General features: G+C 40.4%; 1 protein-coding gene across 2 annotated transcripts in view; it reads left to right on the top strand.

The window, feature by feature from the left end:
- The first annotated feature begins 11,157 nt into the window (after positions 1–11,157).
- The window catches only part of LOC135565250 (C-X-C motif chemokine 13-like), a 14,117-nt gene continuing 2,008 nt past the window's right edge, over positions 11,158–23,266 (top strand). For both annotated transcript variants that reach the window (XR_010461418.1, XM_065011357.1), the window contains exons 1-2: positions 11,158–11,227; positions 12,185–12,320. Coding sequence is in view for 1 of the 2 variants with exons in the window: in XM_065011357.1 (XP_064867429.1) it covers positions 11,158–11,227; positions 12,185–12,320 (206 nt within the window). In the remaining variant the exon portion in view is untranslated. The remainder of the gene's footprint in view (positions 11,228–12,184; positions 12,321–23,266) is intronic.

Below are 23,266 nucleotides of genomic sequence, written 5' to 3'. Positions count from 1 at the left end.
CTGCCTCACTTTCGAGGGGCTGATGGGGTTTCTTCTCTCTTCTGCTTCTTCTATGATATCATGGCGTTCTGCAAACAATCATGTAAGTGCATCACCTACTGTGCTAGAAAGTACTATCAATCATGATATGCCCAATTCTGTATATGAAAATAAAAAACAAATAAATCCCTACTAACTTCTACCACAACCTCCCTTTCCTTGTCCCATCGCGCGCTAGTGACTCCTGTGGCGGTCCCTGCGGTTGCAGCTATGAGACAAGACTGTAACTACCAATTGGACACCACGAAATTGTAGGTTCACTTACTACAGGAGCAGCTATGGAAGCTCCATCAGTCTGACAGTAGGTTCACTTACTACAGGAGCAGCTATGGAAGCTCCATCAGTCTGACAGTAGGTTCACTTACTACAGGAGCAGCTATGGAAGCTCCATCAGTCTGACAGTAGGTTCACTTACTACAGGAGCAGCTATGGAAGCTCCATCAGTCTGACAGTAGGTTCACTTACTACAGGAGCAGCTAAGGAAGCTCCATCAGTCTGACAGTAGGTTCACTTACTACAGGAGCAGCCATGGAAGCTCCATCAGTCTGACAGTAGGTCCACTTACTACAGGAGCAGCTATGGAAGCTCCATCAGTCTGACAGTAGGTTCACTTACTACAGGAGCAGCTATGGAAGCTCCATCAGTCTGACAGTAGGTTCACTTACGACAGGAGCAGCTATGGAAGCTCCATCAGTCTGACAGTAGGTTCACTTACTACAGGAGCAGCTATGGAAGCTCCATCAGTCTGACAGTAGGTTCACTTACTACAGGAGCAGCTATGGAAGCTCCATCAGTCTGACAGTAGGTCCACTTACTACAGGAGCAGCCATGGAAGCTCCATCAGTCTGACAGTAGGTTCACTTACTACAGGAACAGCTATGGAAGCTCCATCAGTCTGACGGTAGGTTCACTTACTACAGGAGCAGCTATGGAAGCTCCATCAGTCTGACAGTAGGTTCACTTACTACAGGAGCAGCTATGGAAGCTCCATCAGTCTGACAGTAGGTTCACTTACTACAGGAGCAGCTATGGAAGCTCCATCAGTCTGACAGTAGGTTCACTTAATACAGGAGCAGCTATGGAAGCTCCATCAGTCGGACAGTAGGTTCACTTACTACAGGAGCAGCTATGGAAGCTCCATCAGTCTGACAGTAGGTTCACTTACTACAGGAGCAGCTAAGGAAGCTCCATCAGTCTGACAGTAGGTTCACTTACTACAGGAGCAGCCATGGAAGCTCCATCAGTCTGACAGTAGGTCCACTTACTACAGGAGCAGCTATGGAAGCTCCATCAGTCTGACAGTAGGTTCACTTACTACAGGAGCAGCTATGGAAGCTCCATCAGTCTGACAGTAGGTTCACTTATGACAGGAGCAGCTATGGAAGCTCCATCAGTCTGACAGTAGGTTCACTTACTACAGGAGCAGCTATGGAAGCTCCATCAGTCTGACAGTAGGTTCACTTACTACAGGAGCAGCTATGGAAGCTCCATCAGTCTGACAGTAGGTCCACTTACTACAGGAGCAGCCATGGAAGCTCCATCAGTCTGACAGTAGGTTCACTTACTACAGGAACAGCTATGGAAGCTCCATCAGTCTGACGGTAGGTTCACTTACTACAGGAGCAGCTATGGAAGCTCCATCAGTCTGACAGTAGGTTCACTTACTACAGGAGCAGCTATGGAAGCTCCATCAGTCTGACAGTAGTTTCACTTACTACAGTAGCAGCCATGGAAGCTCCATCAGTCTGACAGTAGGTCCACTCACTACAGGAGCAGCTATGGAAGCTCCATCAGTCTGACAGTAGGTGCACTTACTACAGGAGCAGCTATGGAAGCTCCATCAGTCTGACAGTATGTTCACTTACTACAGGAGCAGCTATGGAAGCTCCATCAGTCTGACAGTAGGTTCACTTACTACAGGAGCAGCTAAGGAAGCTCCATCAGTCTGACAGTAGGTTCACTTACTACAGGAGCAGCCATGGAAGCTCCATCAGTCTGACAGTAGGTCCACTTACTACAGGAGCAGCTATGGAAGCTCCATCAGTCTGACAGTAGGTTCACTTACTACAGGAGCAGCTATGGCAGCTCCATCAGTCTGACAGTAGGTCCACTTACTACAGGAGCAGCCATGGAAGCTCCATCAGTCTGACAGTAGGTTCACTTACTACAGGAACAGCTATGGAAGCTCCATCAGTCTGACGGTAGGTTCACTTACTACAGGAGCAGCTATGGAAGCTCCATCAGTCTGACAGTAGGTTCACTTACTACAGGAGCAGCTATGGAAGCTCCATCAGTCTGACAGTAGGTTCACTTACTACAGGAGCAGCTATGGAAGCTCCATCAGTCTGACAGTAGTTTCACTTACTACAGGAGCAGCCATGGAAGCTCCATCAGTCTGACAGTAGGTGCACTTACTACAGGAGCAGCTATGGAAGCTCCATCAGTCTGACAGTAGGTTCACTTACTACAGGAACAGCTATGGAAGCTCCATCAGTCTGACAGTAGGTTCACTTACTACAGGAGCAGCCACAGAAGTTCTCTAACATTGAAATTAAGGAATTCTATCTGTACTTTTCCAGGCAAAACCTTCTCAAACCTCAGCAGCATTGATAGGCTTTCACTCCTTAGACCCTCTTTCCTGCTGATCAACCTTTTGGTCTCAGTCATTCTGCCTCCCTTCACATGTTCTTTAATATCATCTGTAGATGTAGATAGAGGGACACCAGTGATGACTCCCCTCACATGTTCTTTAATATAATCTGTAGATGTAGATAGAGGGACACCAGTGATGACTCCCTTCACATGTTCTTTAATATCATCTGTAGATGTAGATAGAGGGACACCAGTGACGACTCCCCTCAACCGAAGGACAAACAACAGGGACATGGCTTTTAATCCTTTAATCCATTAAGCTTTTCCATTTTCACAATCTTTCCATTTTCACAACTTGAACAATCGCTAAATGTCACACTCAAAATCTCTCAAGTTTAATTTGAGCGCAGCACGCTGGCCTGCCCTCACGGCACCATCCTCTGCTCGATTTACCACAGTTCTTCTCTCTCCACTCAACTGTTTACTAGTGCAATGATCGTTCATCTTGCACCCGGTCGCCTCTTGAACCGGAATTGACACCACAGATCAGCCTCACCATCACTAAGACCACAGCACAAAATGAACTTCAGTTTGGTTTCAAAGCCATACTGATGGTCACAAAAAAAAAAGCGTTTTGCTCAACTCATCAAACAGAGGCAGTGCCCAGGATAGTGATATGAGTAGGTTTACTGAAAAGGCCTGCTGCCTCTGGTCTGCAGCCATTCAACACACACATCATTTCCACTCTGCACTTCCTCTTGTCATTATGGGTGGCCTAGTGGTTAAGAATGTTGGGCCAGTGAGTGTCACGGTCTCTGGTTCGAATCCCTGAGCAGACTAGTTGAAAAATCTCTCGATGTGCCATTGAGCAAAGCACTTCACCCTAATCTGCTCCTGTGAGTCCCTCTGGATAAAATGTTTGCTAAATGACTAAGCTGTAACTATATCGGCCTAACAAACCAGGCAGAAGCACGCCAACGTTTAAATGTCAAAGTGTGGTGAACTTGTTGGTTCCGGTATGTCTAACTTGTCCCACCTAGCTATCTTCAGATGAACACACTAAACTGATAGTCTCTCTGGATAAGAGCATCTGGTAACAGTCCTTTATTGTGGGAGCCTGCTAACAGTCCTTCAGTGTGGGAGCCTGCTAACAGTCCTTTAGTGTGGGAGCCTGCTAACAATCTTTTATTGTGGGAGCCTGCTAATGGTCCTTTAGTGGAGCCTGCTAACAGTTCTTTAGTGTGGGAGCCTGCTAATGGTCCTTTAGTGGAGCCTGCTAACAGTCCTTTAGTGTGGGAGCCTGCTAATGGTCCTTTAGTGGAGCCTGCTAACAGTCCTTTAGTGTGGGAGCCGGCAGCAGCCAACCGTATGCAGATGAGGTTAGGTACACATTCATCATTTCCAAAGGAAACTACTGGGACCAACATGCATGATAGTTACAGTATGAGCTGCAATAGTTTCCACTGAATAAAACAGTGTGATTCTCACAGTTAGTGTTATGAGGTCTATATAACAGTGTTATGAGGTCTATATAACAGTGTTATAATGTCTATATAGCAGTGTTATCAGGTCTATATAACAGTGTTATAATGTCTATATAGCAGTGTTATCAGGTCTATATAACAGTGTTATAATGTCTATATAGCAGTGTTATCAGGTCTATATAACAGTGTTATAATGTCTATATAACAGTGTTATAATGTCTATATAACAGTGTTATCAGGTCTATATAACAGTGTTATAATGTCTATATAACAGTGTTATAATGTCTATATAACAGTGTTATCAGGTCTATATAACAGTGTTATCAGGTCTATATAACAGTGTTATCAGGTCTATATAACAGTGTTATGAGGTCTATATAACAGTGTTATCAGGTCTATATAACAGTGTTATGAGGTCTATATAACAGTGTTATAATGTCTATATAACAGTGTTATGAGGTCTATATAACAGTGTTATCAGGTCTATATAACAGTGTTATGAGGTCTATATAACAGTGTTATAATGTCTATATAACAGTGTTATCAGGTCTATATAACAGTGTTATCAGGTCTATATAACAGTGTTATCAGGTCTATATAACAGTAAGTGCTGTTTGCACGAGCACTCAGACTTGATTCAACTAATCAAGTCATCATCAAACCTTTGATTTGAATCAGGTGTGTGAGTGTTCCCCTTTGGGTCTCCAGAACCAGGATTGGGAGACACTGGTCTTAACACCCGGAGGTCTATTCATTCAGAACAAAACCGTAACAAACAGTTTGTAAAGGAAACAATTAACTTTGAACAAAAACATGCTTTTCAATAAAAATTAAAGTATCTTTTGGACAAATTCATGTTGGTCCCTCCCCTTTTCCTTCAGTTTGCTTCTGCTGGTTTCCGTGTGGGTTTGAGGGGTGGTGAATACACCCCAGGTTTCCACTGACACACCATGCTCATCATCCTCAGATCATAGAAGGTGGCACAGACATGGGCTGGCTGCATGTGGTTTACCCACACGGTGTTCAGTTTCATTATATTGCCTAACTTTCTATTCTGGTTCAGAGGGGAAAGTGAAATCCAGAAAGTGAAATGCTGTGCTTTCTTCCTCCTTGGAGTTTTTTGGTTCTGCAAAGCCATAAAAAACCTGTATTATAATGATGGTACTGATATAATAGGCCTCCTATCTACTAGACTCACTGTCAGTCTGGGACTATTAAAGTATGGTAATATAGTAATACTAACACAGCTACTATTACATTATTACTTTGTTATAAACTTGTACTAGCCTTCATCTAATCCTATTTTATCTGACCATAATAGCCTTTATTATAAGACATATGTAGTTCTACCCATGTTATTATACCCATGTTATTAATGTTATTCTACCCATGTTATTATACCCATGTTATTCAAACCATGTTATTCTACCCATGTTATTATACCCATGTTATTCAAACCATGTTATTCTACCCATGTTATTATACCCATGTTATTCTACCCATGTTATTATACCCATGTTATTCAAACCATGTTATTCTACCCATGTTATTATACCCATGTTATTCAAACCATGTTATTCTACCCATGTTATTCTACCCATGTTATTCTACCCATGTTATTCTACCCATGTTATTAATGTTATTCTACCCATGTTATTAATGTTATTCTACCCATGTTATTAATGTTATTCTGCCCATGTTATTATACCCATGTTATTCTACCCATGTTATTCTACCCATGTTATTCTACCCATGTTATTCTACCCATGTTATTAATGTTATTCTACCCATGTTATTCTACCCATGTTATTAATGTTATTCTACCCATGTTATTAATGTTATTCTACCCATGTTATTAATGTTATTCTACCCATGTTATTAATGTTATTATACCCATGTTATTCTACCCATGTTATTCTACCCATGTTATTCTACCCATGTTATTAATGTTATTCTACCCATGTTATTAATGTTATTCTACCCATGTTATTAATGTTATTCTACCCATGTTATTCTACCCATGTTATTAATGTTATTCTACCCATGTTATTAATGTTATTCTACCCATTTTATTAATGTTATTATACCCATGTTATTAATGTTATTCTACCCATGTTATTAATGTTATTCTACCCATGTTATTCTACCCATGTTATTAATGTTATTCTACCCATGTTATTCTACCCATGTTATTCTACCCATGTTATTCTACCCATGTTATTAATGTTATTCTACCCATGTTATTAATGTTATTCTACCCATGTTATTCTACCCATGTTATTAATGTTATTCTACCCATGTTATTCTACCCATGTTATTCTACCCATGTTATTATACCCATGTTATTAATGTTATTCTACCCATGTTATTCTACCCATGTTATTCTACCCATGTTATTCTACCCATGTTATTAATGTTATTCTACCCATGTTATTAATGTTATTCTACCCATGTTATTCTACCCATGTTATTAATGTTATTCTACCCATGTTATTCTACCCATGTTATTCTACCCATGTTATTAATGTTATTCTACCCATGTTATTAATGTTATTCTACCCATGTTATTCTACCCATGTTATTAATGTTATTCTACCCATGTTATTAATGTTATTCTACCCATGTTATTCTACCCATGTTATTCTACCCATGTTATTAATGTTATTCTACCCATGTTATTCTACCCATGTTATTCTACCCATGTTATTCTACCCATGACGGTTTAACCAGGTAGACCAACGATGGGTTTGTTTTCAGACAGCATTCATTTGTTGACATGGCTAGTTGTCACACTAACAATGGGTGTATGTGTGGTGGTGTAGGCTGATTGGTGCTCCTGCTTTCTCTCACTCAGAAGTTAAGTAGCAAGCTAAGATGACGACAAAGCCTGCCAGGGATGTTTCCCACATACTTTGAATGTTCAAAATCATAGTGTCAGAACACCTTTAAAGCCTCAAAGCACAAGATGATCCAACTTTCAAAACCAGTCCTTTTTCGGCCACAGCAGTCAACTAGCTAGCCACAGCAGTCAACTAGCTAGCCACAACAGTCAACTAGCTAGCCACAGCAGTCAATTAGCTAGCTACAGCAGTCAACTAGCTAGTCACAACAGTCAACTAGCTAGCCACAGCAGTCAACTAGCTAGCCACAGCAGTCAATTAGCTAGCCACAGCAGTCAACTAGCTAGCCACAGCAGTCAACTAGCTAGTCACACCAGTCAATTATGTAGCCACAGCAGTCAACTAGCTAGCTGTTTATCTTTCTACCACATTCACTAATTTGTTTGTAAACAACTAACAAGCTAGTTAGCTCTCTCATGTTCTTGTCAAAATGTCAACAGAGTAGCTAGGAAGCAACAAGATATGCCAAACAACAGCCTAAAAACCACTTGAGGGCAAATAAATCAGATTTGACAGTTCAGACACAAGTCGCATGGCCAGGAATCAGATTTGTATCTGACTTAAAATCACTTATGAAGGTGGCTTGAAATGTGACTTGAAATGTCCAATTCCATGTGCTTTTTGCTGTTCAGACTGCAGGAAAAATAACAGATTAGAATCGGATATGCAAAAAATGTGGATTTGAGTCATTTCAAACTGCCAATGGGAACAATCCTTATATGTAGGTCGCTCTGGATAAGAGTGTCTGATAAATGACCACAATGTAAAATTAGATGTGATCTTCACCAGTCCACGGCCAAATAGAGAGCTCTTTCCATCAGTCTGCTAATAGACATAAACATTGTCTGGCATCTTAATGCTTGTTAGCATTTTCAGTTCCTTATTCTGGGTTCCTTGCACCCGATGGAGTGAAATGAATCTAAATTAAACACATTTATCAAACTGGAGCCTCATACCAACTGTAAAATATGGTGGTGGATCTTTGATGTTATGGGACTATTTTGCTTGTTCTTTTTTTTGTCCACAAAGTCTGCCTATTTCTACCATTTATCTTCTGAAAAATTAGATTTTTTAAAAACTAACCCTAAACTTAAATGAAGACCAAAAAGGTCCTCTCAGTCTCCAGTCTTGAACCACATTGACAACCTGTGGTTTGAATTGAAGAGGTCAGTCCATCAGCGCAGACAAGAGATATCAAGGTTCTGGAAAGACTCTGTTATAGAGGAATGGTCAAAGATCTCTCCTGATGTGTTCTTCATTCTCATAACCTAATGTAGCAGGTCTAAGATCCCTCCTGATGTGTTCTACATTCTCATAACCTAATGTAGCAGGTCTAAGATCCCTCCTGATGTGTTCTTCATTCTCATAACCTAATGTAGCAGGTCTAAGATCCCTCCTGATGTGTTCTTCATTCTCATAACCTAATGTAGCAGGTCTAAGATCCCTCCTGATGTGTTCTTCATTCTCATAACCTAATGTAGCAGGTCTAAGATCCCTCCTGATGTGTTCTTCATTCTCATAACCTAATGTAGCAGGTCTAAGATCCCTCCTGATGTGTTCTTCATTCTCATAACCTAATGTAGCAGGTCTAAGATCCCTCCTGATGTGTTCTTCATTCTCATAACCTCATGTAGGAGGTCTAAGATCCCTCCTGATGTGTTCTTCATTCTCATAACCTAATGTAGGAGGTCTAAGATCCCTCCTGATGTGTTCTTCATTCTCATAACCTAATGTAGGAGGTCTAAGATCCCTCCTGATGTGTTCTTCATTCTCATAACCTAATGTAGCAGGTCTAAGATCCCTCCTGATGTGTTCTTCATTCTCATAACCTAATGTAGCAGGTCTAAGATCCCTCCTGATGTGTTCTTCATTCTCATAACCTAATGTAGCAGGTCTAAGATCCCTCCTGATGTGTTCTTCATTCTCATAACCTAATGTAGCAGGTCTAAGATCCCTCCTGATGTGTTCTTCATTCTCATAACCTAATGTAGCAGGTCTAAGATCCCTCCTGATGTGTTCTTCATTCTCATAACCTAATGTAGCAGGTCTAAGATCCCTCCTGATGTGTTCTTCATTCTCATAACCTAATGTAGCAGGTCAAAGATCCCTCCTGATGTGTTCTTCATTCTCATAACCTAATGTAGCAGGTCTAAGATCCCTCCTGATGTGTTCTTCATTCTCATAACCTAATGTAGCAGGTCTAAGATCCCTCCTGATGTGTTCTTCATTCTCATAACCTAATGTAGGAGGTCTAAGATCCCTCCTGATGTGTTCTTCATTCTCATAACCTAATGTAGCAGGTCTAAGATCCCTCCTGATGTGTTCTTCATTCTCATAACCTAATGTAGCAGGTCTAAGACCCCTCCTGATGTGTTCTTCATTCTCATAACCTAATGTAGCAGGTCTAAGATCCCTCCTGATGTGTTCTTCATTCTCATAACCTAATGTAGCAGGTCTAAGATCCCTCCTGATGTGTTCTTCATTCTCATAACCTAATGTAGCAGGTCTAAGATCCCTCCTGATGTGTTCTTCATTCTCATAACCTAATGTAGCAGGTCTAAGATCCCTCCTGATGTGTTCTTCATTCTCATAACCTAATGTAGGAGGTCTAAGATCCCTCCTGATGTGTTCTTCATTCTCATAACCTAATGTAGCAGGTCTAACATCCCTCCTGATGTGTTCTTCATTCTCATAACCTAATGTAGGAGGTCTAAGATCCCTCCTGATGTGTTCTTCATTCTCATAACCTAATGTAGGAGGTCTAAGATCCCTCCTGATGTGTTCTTCATTCTCATAACCTAATGTAGCAGGTCTAAGATCCCTCCTGATGTGTTCTTCATTCTCATAACCTAATGTAGCAGGTCTAAGACCCCTCCTGATGTGTTCTTCATTCTCATAACCTAATGTAGCAGGTCTAAGATCCCTCCTGATGTGTTCTTCATTCTCATAACCTAATGTAGCAGGTCTAAGATCCCTCCTGATGTGTTCTTCATTCTCATAACCTAATGTAGCAGGTCTAAGACCCCTCCTGATGTGTTCTTCATTCTCATAACCTAATGTAGCAGGTCTAAGATCCCTCCTGATGTGTTCTTCATTCTCATAACCTAATGTAGCAGGTCTAAGATCCCTCCTGATGTGTTCTTCATTCTCATAACCTAATGTAGCAGGTCTAAGATCCCTCCTGATGTGTTCTTCATTCTCATAACCTAATGTAGCAGGTCTAAGATCCCTCCTGATGTGTTCTTCATTCTCATAACCTAATGTAGCAGGTCTAAGATCCCTCCTGATGTGTTCTTCATTCTCATAACCTAATGTAGCAGGTCTAAGATCCCTCCTGATGTGTTCTTCATTCTCATAACCTAATGTAGCAGGTCTAAGATCCCTCCTGATGTGTTCTTCATTCTCATAACCTAATGTAGCAGGTCTAAGATCCCTCCTGATGTGTTCTTCATTCTCATAACCTAATGTAGGAGGTCTAAGATCCCTCCTGATGTGTTCTTCATTCTCATAACCTAATGTAGCAGGTCTAAGATCCCTCCTGATGTGTTCTTCATTCTCATAACCTAATGTAGCAGGTCTAAGATCCCTCCTGATGTGTTCTTCATTCTCATAACCTAATGTAGGAGGCGTAAAAGAAGATCCTATAAAACATAGTAGAAAAGACTCAGTGGCCATTATCCTCTCAAGGTGAGGTATTGAAAACAGCAGTGCCATTTTTAACCCCTATCTTTTGAGAGAGAAAAGAAATATGACTTATGAAACCAAATCCCTTTCACTGATTAATTGTATTCGTATAAAATATAATTTCCCTTTTTTTGCATAAAATATAGTTCAGTGTTTGTATGATTGATTTTATAGTCTTTAAAAACATCTTTATCAAAGCCAATAATTATGGACCTGTCTGTATGTCTACGAGAAATACAGTTTTTTAAACGCTATCCAATCTTAGCTACTGAATCTCTACTTGTTCTACTCAGCATTTACCATGTTTTGACTAGATTTGTATATCCTCCAATAGTCTGATCTTCATTTTGCGTGAAGACAGGGATTCCCCCACACTTCCTTTTTAGCAGCAATATAAACCCAGAGACATCATTCAGTTTCAGGTCGACACCAGCCGACCACAGCCAACACAGACTAACATGCCTTTCAAGACACACTACCTGTTGTATTCAGTGTCCCTGACTCTCTGCTGGTTCGTGGCTCTTCAAGGTGAGATATTGCATCTTTATCTATATATATATATGAATCTGTTCAACTTGACTCTTGAACAATCAACAAACCAAACCTATTATAATTTATGTTTTTAAACAATTTAATTCCAATTTTCACAATCAATCCACTGCAATGTTAAGTGTCTCAGAGTAGGGTCTGTATTCAATCCGTATGGCTAGAAGTTCTGCATTGCAGCTGTGAGTGACATTTAAAGGTAATGTTCCTGAGTGGAAACAGCATTCACGGTAAACACTGCATGTCGACTAATCAGATATTACCTGTAAGGTCTACTACATTGCTGTCACGCAATCACTGTAAGGTCTTTAACTGGTGTTTTTATTTCTTTACTTACCTATTGTTCACCTAATACCTTTGTTGCACTATTGGTTATAGCCTGTAAGTAAGCATTTCACTGTAAGGTCTACTACACCTGTTGTATTCAGCATTTCACTGTAAGGTCTACTACACCTGTTGTATTCAGCATTTCACTGTAAGGTCTACTACACCTGTTGTATTCAGCATTTCACTGTAAGGTCTACTACACCTGTTGTATTCAGCATTTCACTGTAAGGTCTACTACACCTGTTGTATTCAGCATTTCACTGTAAGGTCTACTACACCTGTTGTATTCGGCGCACGAGACAAATAAACTTTGATTTGATTTAATCTGTAACATTTCAGCGATGATACAGACTGAATAGAGCCCTAAGAGTGCTGATCTAGAATCAGTTTTGATTTAATCTGTAACACTTCAGCGATGATACAGACTGAATAGAGCCCTAAGAGTGCTGATCTAGAATCAGTTTTGTCTTTGTAACATTCACATGTTTCAAAGTGCAACTTTTAGTGATGATAAAAAGGTGTTAACTCTATCCCTTAAACCTTAACCTTTAACCCCAAATTCAAACACTATATTGTTATTGTATGTAATATTCCCGGTCTTCATCCCTGCAGCTTTCCCCATGAACGGCTGTGCTGCATGTCAGAAGTGTCTCTGCATCCGGACGTCCTCTGCTTTCATCTCTCCTCGGCTGTTCCACAGGATAGAGATCCTACCTCCAGGTGCCCACTGTCGTCAAACAGAGATCATGTGAGTCAACTAATACCACCTAGCAACCAGTCAAGAACCCTTTCACAGTCAACAAGCAAACCAACATCTATTTCTGAAACAATTTGTTTTTTTAAACATGACTTAGTTACATTAACCTAATAAAAACTGTTCTCTTGTACAGTAGCCCTAATACCATTACCTGGTCTGCCTAATACATGATCACAGCATGCCTAATACATGATCACAGTATACCTACTACATTATCACAGCATAATACACTATCACAGTATGCCTAATACATTATCACAGTATGTCTACTACGTTATCACAGCATAATACATTATCACAGTATGCCTAATATATTATCACAGCATGTCTACTACGTTATCACAGCATAATACATTATCACAGTATGCATAATACATTATCGCAGTATACCTAATACATTATCACAGTATACCTACTACATTATCACAGCATAATACACTATCACAGTATGCCTAATACATTATCACAGTATGTCTAATACATTATCGCAGTATACCTACTACATTATCACAGCATGATACATTATCACAGTATACCCAATACATTATCACAGTATGCCTAATACATTATCACGGTATGTCTAATACATTCTCACAGTATGCCTAATACATTATCACAGCATAATACATTATCACAGTATGTCTAATACATTATCACAGTATACCTACTACATTACCACAGCATAATACATTATCACAGTATACCTAATACATTATCACAGTATGCATACTACATTATCACAGCATAATACATTATCACAGTATGTCTAATACATTATTACAGTATGCCTAATACATTATCACAGCATAATACATTATCACAGTATGTCTAATACATTATTACAGTATGCCTAATACTTTATCACAGTATACCTAATGCATTATCACATCATATTGGCTACACTCTTAGAAAAAAAAGGTGCTATCTAGAACCCAAAAGGTTTGTTCAGCTGTCCCCATAGGAGAACCCTTCCTGCTTCCAGGTAGAACCCTCTGTGGAAAGGGTTCTACATGGAACTCAAAAGGGTTCTACCTGGAACCAAACAGGGTTCTACTATGGGGACAGCTGAACAACCCTTTTGGAACCCTTTTTCTACGTGTGTATTTGCCTGTCCTGACAATATTGTTATTCTCAGACAATATTATATTTCAAAACTCGAGCTTTGATTCCAAAACAGATCAGTTGGTGGACCACTTGCGAGGCACAGCTGAGCAGAAATTGAAATAATTGGCTTTTATTTTACTGGACTGATGGTATCTGCATCTGTCATGGTGCTTTCAAGACAACTGGGAACTCTGGGAGATAAACTAGGTCAAATCATGAAGTCAACGAACTTCAGGTTGGAAAGTTGGAGATCTAGAAAGATGTCTCAGTTACCGACTTGGAATTTAGAGCCGGATGACCGTTCAAAATGATTTTTCCTCGTCGGGTCTCGTTTTTTTTTCAGTTTCCAGTTGTCTTGAACACACTGAAGTCAGAAGTCTGAGATTTCAGAGTTCCCAGTAGTTTTGAACTCCGCATTAGTCTCAGCGGAGGGAGGGAGAGAAGAGCAGAGGGTCCACCTCTCACGGTCCTGCTCTCTCCTTCCTTTCCTCCGGTGAGACTGACTAGAGAGAGGTGAGACTGACTAGAGAGAGGTGAGACTGACCAGAGAGAAGTGACACTGATTAGAGAGAGGTGAGACTGATTAGAGAGAGGTGAGACTGACTAGAGAGAGGTGAGACTGACTAGAGAGTGGTGAGATGGATTAGAGAGAGGTGAAAATGATTAGAGAGAGGTGAGACTGACCAGAGTCATGTGAGACCGACCAGAGAGAGGTGAGACCGACCAGAGAGAGGTGAGACCGACCAGAGAGAGGTGAGACTGACCAGAGAGAGGTGAGACTGATTAGAGAGAGGTGAGACTGAGCAGAGAGAGGTGAGACTGACCAGAGAGAGGTGAGCCTGACCAGAGAGAGGTGAGCCTGACCAGAGAGAGGTGAGCCTGACCAGAGAGAGGTGAGACTGACCAGAGAGAAGTGAGACTGATTAGAGAGAGGTGAGATTTATTAGAGAGAGGTGAGACTGACTAGAGAGAGGTGAGACTGACTAGAGAGTGGTGAGATGGATTAGAGAGAGGTGAAAATGATTAGAGAGAGGTGAGACTGACCAGAGTCATGTGAGACCGACCAGAGAGAGGTGAGACCGACCAGAGAGAGGTGAGACCGACCAGAGAGAGGTGAGACTGACCAGAGAGAGGTGAGACTGATTAGAGAGAGGTGAGACTGAGCAGAGAGAGGTGAGACTGACCAGAGAGAGGTGAGACTGACCAGAGTGAGGTGAGCCTGACCAGAGAGGTGAGACTGACCAGAGAGAGGTGAGACTGACCAGAGAGAGGTGAGACTGACCAGAGAGAGGTGAGACTGACCAGAGAGAGGTGAGACTGACCAGAGAGAGGGGAGACTGACCAGAGAGAGGGGAGACTGACCAGAGAGGTGAGACTGACCAGAGAGAGGGAGACTGACCAGAGAGGTGAGACTGACCAGAGAGAGTGAGACTGACCAGAGAGAGGTGAGACTGACCAGAGAGAGGTGAGACTGACCAGAGAGAGGTGAGACTGACCAGAGAGGTGAGACTGACCAGAGAGAGGGAGACTGACCAGAGAGAGGGAGACTGACCAGAGAGAGGGAGACTGACCAGAGAGAGGTGAGACTGACCAGAGAGAGGTGAGACTGACCAGAGAGAGGTGAGACTGACCAGAGAGAGGGGACAACGTCTTCCACCTGATGGCTAAAGTCGAGTCACACCGCATCTGCTTTCAGACACAAGTTCATGTTGTTCCTCTGACCAGAGAAAGTATAATATCCCTCCCTATTAAAATAGACAGGACGAGATGCTAATAATGATAGAAACACAGCGCTGTCGATACACTTGGCTACTCATTCATTACAGTGTGAGTGGAAGTAGAGAGAAACATGTTTTATATTATGTAATAGTGTTGAATGAAAACAGTGACAGAGCAGAATGAAAACTTAAACATGAACTCAGTCATAAAAAACAGCAGCTGTATTCTTTGATCATTTCTCTCTGGTCATGGTTTTAAAAGTTATGAAATCTTGCATAGGCTGGTATCAAACTTTGCGTGGGGTCGTGGAAGCTGTAGGCACAGTGATTTGAGCTATACGATTGGCCAGCGCAGTTAGACTCACTCGATTTATCCACAGATCTTCCTGTCCGCCGGTTAGGTGGAGTTTGTCTTTCCTGACAAATTCAATGGTTTAAACTGGGAACAGTTTGTCTACCCGGTACGCAAGGCTTCTGGAGTGCACCTGCCGGTAACAGCGCAACACGAATTTAAAAAAGAAGAACCGCAATCCTTTTTCATATGATTTTCTACAGAAATGTTTGGTGATGGACTAGGAATGCCTTGAAGTCGATGGCGATCGATTGGTTGGTAACCACTGGCCCAGTGGAATCTCCATGCTTGTTGTTGTTGTTGTTCAGGCTTCATCTGTGTCTTGGAAACCGCACCTAAAACCCACGGTGGCTGTCATTGTCTTCACACATAGATCATGTGAGTCAGTCAGCGAGGTCTTGAACGAAGCGCTAAACTGTGGTTTTCTAATGCATAGGGGGAAGAAGCGTGGGGGATCGGTCGTGGTGGAGGGGAAATTAATTAGTCAGTATAGTCACTTTACTGCATGCTATGCAAACCAGTCATTAGTCACTGATGATGAGTTCAATGTTCCTATTCGTAACCAAGGCTAAGACATTGTAATAAATGTGGGCATTTGCAGTGGTAGCCTGTAGCAATTCCCCCCGAAACTCAGTATGTGGCAGGGACTCCAGACAATCACAGATTACAAATATGTTTTTCTAGTCAAGGCCATCCTATTCAACTATTGCTGTACATATACTATTATATGCTACCTATTCTACAGATGTACTATATATTCTATCCACATACTGTCCACAATGACTCTACATTCAATCACACATGTATACATATACATACAGTGTATTCAGAAAGTATTCAGACGCCTTGACTTTTCCACATTTTATTATGTTTACAGCCTTTTTCTAAAGTGGATTAAATAAAAAAGTGTCCTCATCAATTTACACACAATACTCCATAATAACAAAGAGAAAACAGGTTTTTAGACATTTTAGGAAATGGATTAAATATAAAAACAGAAACACCTTATTTACATCAGTATTCAGACGCTTTGCTATGAGACTCTACATTATTAAATATAAAAACAGAAACACCTTATTTACATCAGTATTCAGACGCTTTGCTATGAGACTCTACATTATTAAATATAAAAACAGAAACACCTTATTTACATCAGTATTCAGACGCTTTGCTATGAGACTCTACATTATTAAATATAAAACAGAAACACCTTATTTACATCAGTATTCAGACGCTTTGCTATGAGACTCTACATTATTAAATATAAAAACAGAAACACCTTTTTTTACATCAGTATTCAGACGCTTTGCTATGAGACTCTACATTGAGTTTAGATGCATCCTGTCTCCATTGATCATCCTTGAGATGTTTCTACAACTTGATTGGAGTCCACCTGTGGTAAATTCAATTGATTAGACATGATTTGGAACATCTCACACCTGTCTATATAAAGGTCCTACAGTTGTCAGTGCCTGTCAGAGCAAAAACCAAGCCATGAGGTCCAAGGAATGTCAAGAGTGTGAAAAGCTGTCATCAAGGCAAAGGGTGGCTACTTTGAACAATCTCAAATATTAAATATATTTTGATTTGTTTAACACTTTTGGGTTACTACATGATTCCATATGTGTTATTTCATAGTTTTGATGTCTTCACTATTATTCTACAATGTAGAAAATAGTAAAAATAAAGAAAAACCCTGAAATGACTGGTACTGTATCTATACATACATTTACATATACAGGACTCTGACTTTGCTCATCCTAATACTTATAGATTTCTTAAATCCATTCTTCTACTCAGATGTGTGTGTATTGTTAGATATTACTGCACTGTTGGAGCTGGGAACACAACCATTTCACTACAGCCATAATAACATCTGCTAAATATGTGTACGTTCATATTGACGTTTTCTGATAGGTTCAATTCTGTGATAGAGGAATTCTAAATTCCTCTATGTTTTAATTGTCAAAACCAATTAGCACTCATTTCTAATTCATTAATGAATTGTAAGTTCATTAATTATGCATGAAGTAGATCGAGACCAGTCTTAAAAGCCAGGTTAAAGAGCGTTTAATTCCAGAGAGTACTAACTACATACACAGATTTCCACAGGTTATAAACTCAAAATGACATCATCAGTTTCCCACGATAGCCCCATTGTTTTTTTGTTTAGGTCCGGAGATGCTTTCTACTCCCTCATAAACCAGACATTACAACCTGTCTAGAAGATATACTTTTCTCTCACCAATGGAACAAAACCCAAACATTCTTATCTTGTCTGAAAAGCTTTTTCTCCCCTTGACCTTCCCAAGAGGCACAGACAATCAAATTAGTTCTGCTTACATTTTCAGTAACAGCTTAACCAATAACTTTTACTTTTCATATCATAACATAATAGTATTAGAATATCAATAATGTATACATAATTATTCATCTTTTTAACTACGATTTCCTCTAACAATCCTCCCTTTGATCAAATATTATACATTCAAATCTACATCTAGTTTTATTTAATCATAAAAAATATAAGTATAAACGAATTTAACTAACCTTTTTATAGAGGTTTATCAGATTATCATATGAATAGACACACACATAATCAACAAATTAACATTATTATAAATGTTAATCCAACTCTCCAAATATCATTAATCAAATCTAACCTTAACTCCAACTGTTTTTAAACCTACATCAGAATCATAACTCTTCCTTCCGGATTTTCGTCACGACCTTCATTAAAAAACAGTTTAATCATGGAAACAAATTACAGTCTAATTCCCCTTCATCTCAACACTAGTCTCATCAAACATAAATTCCCCACAAATGACAGATCCAGATTCGTCCACTTCCTCTGTAGACATGCCTTCAGTCCTCCACGGGTCGGAACCTGGAATCGGCCCATAACGCCCCCATCTGTAGTGTCATTGATCTCTCTATAGTCCTGGAAACAATAACTTTCATACATACACGCAATCAACCACGTACGTACAAGACTAACACAGTCACACAGGTTAAGGTGGCCCATAACACCACATTTTTCCATAAATACTGTCAACCCAATTTAGTTCAGAGAAATATCCACCCCAGAGTTTCTGCCAACCCGTGAGCCAGGGTGGTCAAAACAGCTGAGGCTTCGGGCACTGATTCGTCCGGAGCTGTGCTACCTGGGATGTAAGACACGGTCCTGATTACCACGCCCACTTCCTCCTTTTATCTAATGCAATTCTATTCTGTCAGGTCTTCCAGCTGATTGCTTCAGTCTGTTCTACAAACCCTTTAATAACCCTTCTGGTAACTATAATTAATCCAGTCTACATTTTTATTGAGAGTAGACCACTCTAATCCTGCTAGTATCTGATTTCTTGCCTTGAACTCATCCGGCACACCTCGTGGAACCCTAAGGTTATCAATATATACTCTGTCGTTAAAAGACCCAGATGGAGCATCTCTTCTCTCTCGTTTGGCTAACTTCATGTCTTGGTGTTGTATGAGTGTAAAGGCATTCCTAACCCGTCCAATCAGTCAAACTCATTCCCCCACAACCACCAGATGGTGACACTGGCCCATTTTATTTCATTGAAATCCCAGAGTTCAACCAGCCTGTCAATTCAGACATGGTCTTGTCAGTGGTCATTTTCTCTGTACCAACTTGGTTCCTGGGGATATAAATAGTGACAACTGTCATTATCTGGCATTCCTGCTTTCATGAACAGCTTTACCATACATGCCATTCCCTTAGGGGAATTAATTCCGTTCAGTGGAAAAGGGATAGTTGTTAACTGGGGTTTAGCGTTCGCACAGACATAACATTCTTCTTTAGCCACTGATCTGGCCGTATTGAATCCATTCCAACCATAAGTTGGACTCCCCAAACCCAGTCTCCACTTCTATAACTTCTTTGAGGTCTTTGGTCTGAACTATTCATACCTTTATACAATACTTCCTCTGTTCAGGAACACAGTCCAAAACGCCAACCCTTACTATACTCCACCTGGTCCCAAATTGAGTGTATGGGTTTACGTAGCCATCCCTTTCAGTGTGAGCTATGACCTGTCCACGATCAATATGGTGATTTACACAAATACTTCCCATAGAGTCCCATGGTTCTAGACTGCCAAGGGGTGAATGACTCCAATTGATCTACACAAAATTCTACTGAGAGATCCTTGCCCAATTCCACCCTCACTTCCTTACTATTTTGTTTCAGTGACCTTCTGAGAATCTTAGGTAACATCCCATTTCCCTCATCTAGCACATGAGTCAAATTATCCTCTTTGGCACTTTCCAGGGGATCATGGTGAATCAGGAATATGTCCCCCACAATAAAACAGCTCAGGACGGTCAGTGCGCACGTGAAGCCCCACCCTCTCCCCGAGAACATATCAACAGCCAGAGCCAGACACATCTTCACTTCTATGAACAAAAACAGGGGTGACAGGACAGGGAGGGTCACTTCATTCGAGAGATGGCCCCCGGAATTCTGTTAATTCCAGTTCTTCTCCCGAACACTGTTTATTGTTCGATAGTGAAAAATGTCTTACCCCCCCGCCGTGCGATATGAATCTGGGTAGCTCTTTCAGCTAGCTGTCACCAGGAGGCCTTGGTATGGGACTGGATTGAGTGACTTCACCTGTAGTTCTCCTGTAGTGTATAAAATCTTGGACATACAGATTTGGTTAATAAAACAGTTTCTTATTCGTTCTGTTTATTAGCTTTTTTAATTTTTTTTTATCCTATTCTAGAACACCATTTACCTCCCCCCTTTTGTTACCTGGCTCTGCCCAGGTAACAACCTTGCCTTAATTTAAACAATGACTTAGGTAAGATTTAGTATACCATCCTTATGTCTGACATTCCATTTAGGAGTGTCCCTTTCATTTTCCACATGTCCAACTCTCCCCTTCCAAAACCACTCCTCTCTTCTCTCCAACCTTCAAGGTCTCTGCAAGGCGGGGGAGGGCTCTTATGTCAGCCTTTTCCCCTATCTGTCTGTACTGTTATCTTTCTCATGTTTTCCAAATTTGAACTACCTATTCTCACTGTTTGGCTCTATCCAAACCCATGGACCCTCTTTTAGAAAAAAAACATGTCTATGAGCGGCTTTTCTCCGAATTCCCCACATTTCCTCAATCCATCTATATTAATCCTAACAATAATCCTAAATCATCACAGATGTTCTACATTCCTGCTAAATGCAACACCATTCAAAAACTCATAATAATCAATCAAGGTCTAATAAATGCCAACCATATTAAAAATCCTTCCTACACTAACAAGCCCTCTCCTTGGGGACCCTCAGTCCTCTATCTGACAATAACATGGATTTAATGTGTTGCAAAGTGTGGAATAAAACTTTGGTCCTGTAAAACAGAGTAAAGCAGAACAAAGCATTCTTATAACCCATCTGGTCCTCTCAGCTATTCTTATCCAGCACCAGGTGGACACCATGCCACCCTTCACGACAGGGAGAACAAACATACATGGGTCATCCTCAGTCAGTCTTATCCTCCCCTGAAAGCATGCTTCACCTCAGCCTCTCCAACTGGAGCATCAAGCAAAGGCATCATGCCTGAAGCCTTCACCACATCTGTAACAGACTTCTTAAAACACCCATCATGTCTGTCCTCGTCCTTTGTAGTCCGAGGGTGTAAGTGCCTGCATCAGAGAGCTTAATAGTTTTGATGGTTAGTAGGATTTCATCACCTTTACAAAGTTCAACAGTGCTCCCAGGTTTCCCCCATATCATGGAAAGCCTATCCACCTTTGTAGGATCCCCTATGCTATAAGGATATCCTCTTCTCCAGTCCCAAAACTGTCCCAAGTTGGTTATCATACGGACACCCTCCCCCATTTCACAGGTAATGTCCCCCGTCTTTTGACACTCCTGTAACCGAGTGTTAAAACCAAACAAAAATATCTCAATTTCTTCCCTGCCCTGTTGGCTCAAAATATGTTATCTTCCCCTATTTATTCTCAATGATAAATATGACTTTCTCTCTGTTACAATACCAATACCCTAATAGCCCATTCAAAAAACTTCACAGCTAATGTTATAAAACAGAATCCTGAACCACTTTCTCATTTGCGGTTCAAACAGTAATTCTAAACCCTCAACCAAAACTGCTTCATTTCTAATGAATTTACCTTAAAACTAGTAACTCAATATGACACCCATTCATTATACAAATGACTCTCCCCCGAGGCTGATCAGACCTTGGGAGCCAGTCATGATAAGGTCAAAAGGTCATACCATATTAGGCATAAAGAACCCTTTATCTTTTGAATAGAAATAGTCACCTGTATAATTCAAACCCATAAAATAACATCTCATAAGGTTCCATATGTGAGCGTGCCTCTTTAAAATACCCTTGCACTAAAACAAACAGTTCTAACAGTTGTTTCATGTGTATAATTTGCAGACCTTTTTCAATTTGGTCGTTTAAAGCTGCTCTCTCCCCAAAGTTATAAGACAATAACATTTCACCCATAGGATATTCTTTTTGGGACTTTCAATCGTTAATGTCTCGAATCTCACTAATCTAGACTAATCACTTATCATTTGATATTAATTTCTTTCAGCATTGTACAGGTTCATTTATTCTGTTCGCCTAGAATTACCCTGCCTTCTCACCAAGCCTAATTTATCCTCACTTGTTTTAACATATCTATCTGCTACATTCCGCAGTCAGCTTCCCATATACAGATAGACTATTAGGTAAAAACTTTATTTAGGTATGTTTATTGAATCATTGGCCATCCTATTTGTACGGAACAAGCGTCCTAATTCTCCAATGCGTACTATATCACTCCTTAATAATCCTTGGCTTGCAAAACCAGGCCGTATTAAGCTCTAGTTTATTTGGTGGTAGTGCACCTTACCTCAGGGTCAATTTCGGACCCTGCTTCCTTTTTATCGATATCCTGGTTAATACCCCCGGTAGAAACCCATTTTATTTGTTCGGAATATTCAAGCACCTATTATTGATCAAATTCAACTCCTTCATAACATTTTAATCAATAAATATCCGAAATAATCCCTCCCAAATTCGAGAATAAAGGCTACTTTACCTGCTGCTGACTGGGAAAAGCACTGTTCGTTGTATCTAGTCACCCTTCCTGTCCTCCGTGATAATACGCAGGCCTGTTTAAATTTTAACCTCAATTCAGAGGTCAGGTCTTTAGTAAAACGAGTCAAAAACTCGTCCGTGCACGATTTTCAGCGTATTACCTTCAGATAACAGGTAGAGTTCTTTAGATCCGGCTCGAAGGACCAAATTGATAGAGGAATTCTAAATTCCAATTAGCACTCATTTCTAATTCATTAATGAATTGTAAGTTCATTAATTATGCATGAAGTAGATCGAGACCAGTCTTAAAAGCCAGGTTAAAGAGCGTTTAATTCCAGAGAGTACTAACTACATACACAGATTTCCACAGGTTATAAACTCAAAATGACATCATCAGTTTCCCACGATAGCCCCGTTGTTTTTTTGTTTAGGTCCGGAGATGCTTTCTACTCCCCTCATAAACCAGACATTACAACCTGTCTAGAAGATATACTTTTCTCTCACCAATGGAACAAAACCCAAACATTCTTATCTTGTCTGAAAAGCTTTTTCTCCCCCTTGACCTTCCCAAGAGGCACAGACAATCAAATTAGTTCTGCTTACATTTTCAGTAACAGCTTAACCAATAACTTTTACTTTTCATATCATAACATAATAGTATTAGAATATCAATAATGTATACATAATTATTCATCT

The sequence above is a fragment of the Oncorhynchus nerka genome, linkage group LG27, assembly GCF_034236695.1.
Source record: "Oncorhynchus nerka isolate Pitt River linkage group LG27, Oner_Uvic_2.0, whole genome shotgun sequence".
NCBI lineage: Eukaryota > Metazoa > Chordata > Actinopteri > Salmoniformes > Salmonidae > Oncorhynchus > Oncorhynchus nerka.
This window is presented reverse-complemented; position numbering and strand designations above follow the sequence as displayed.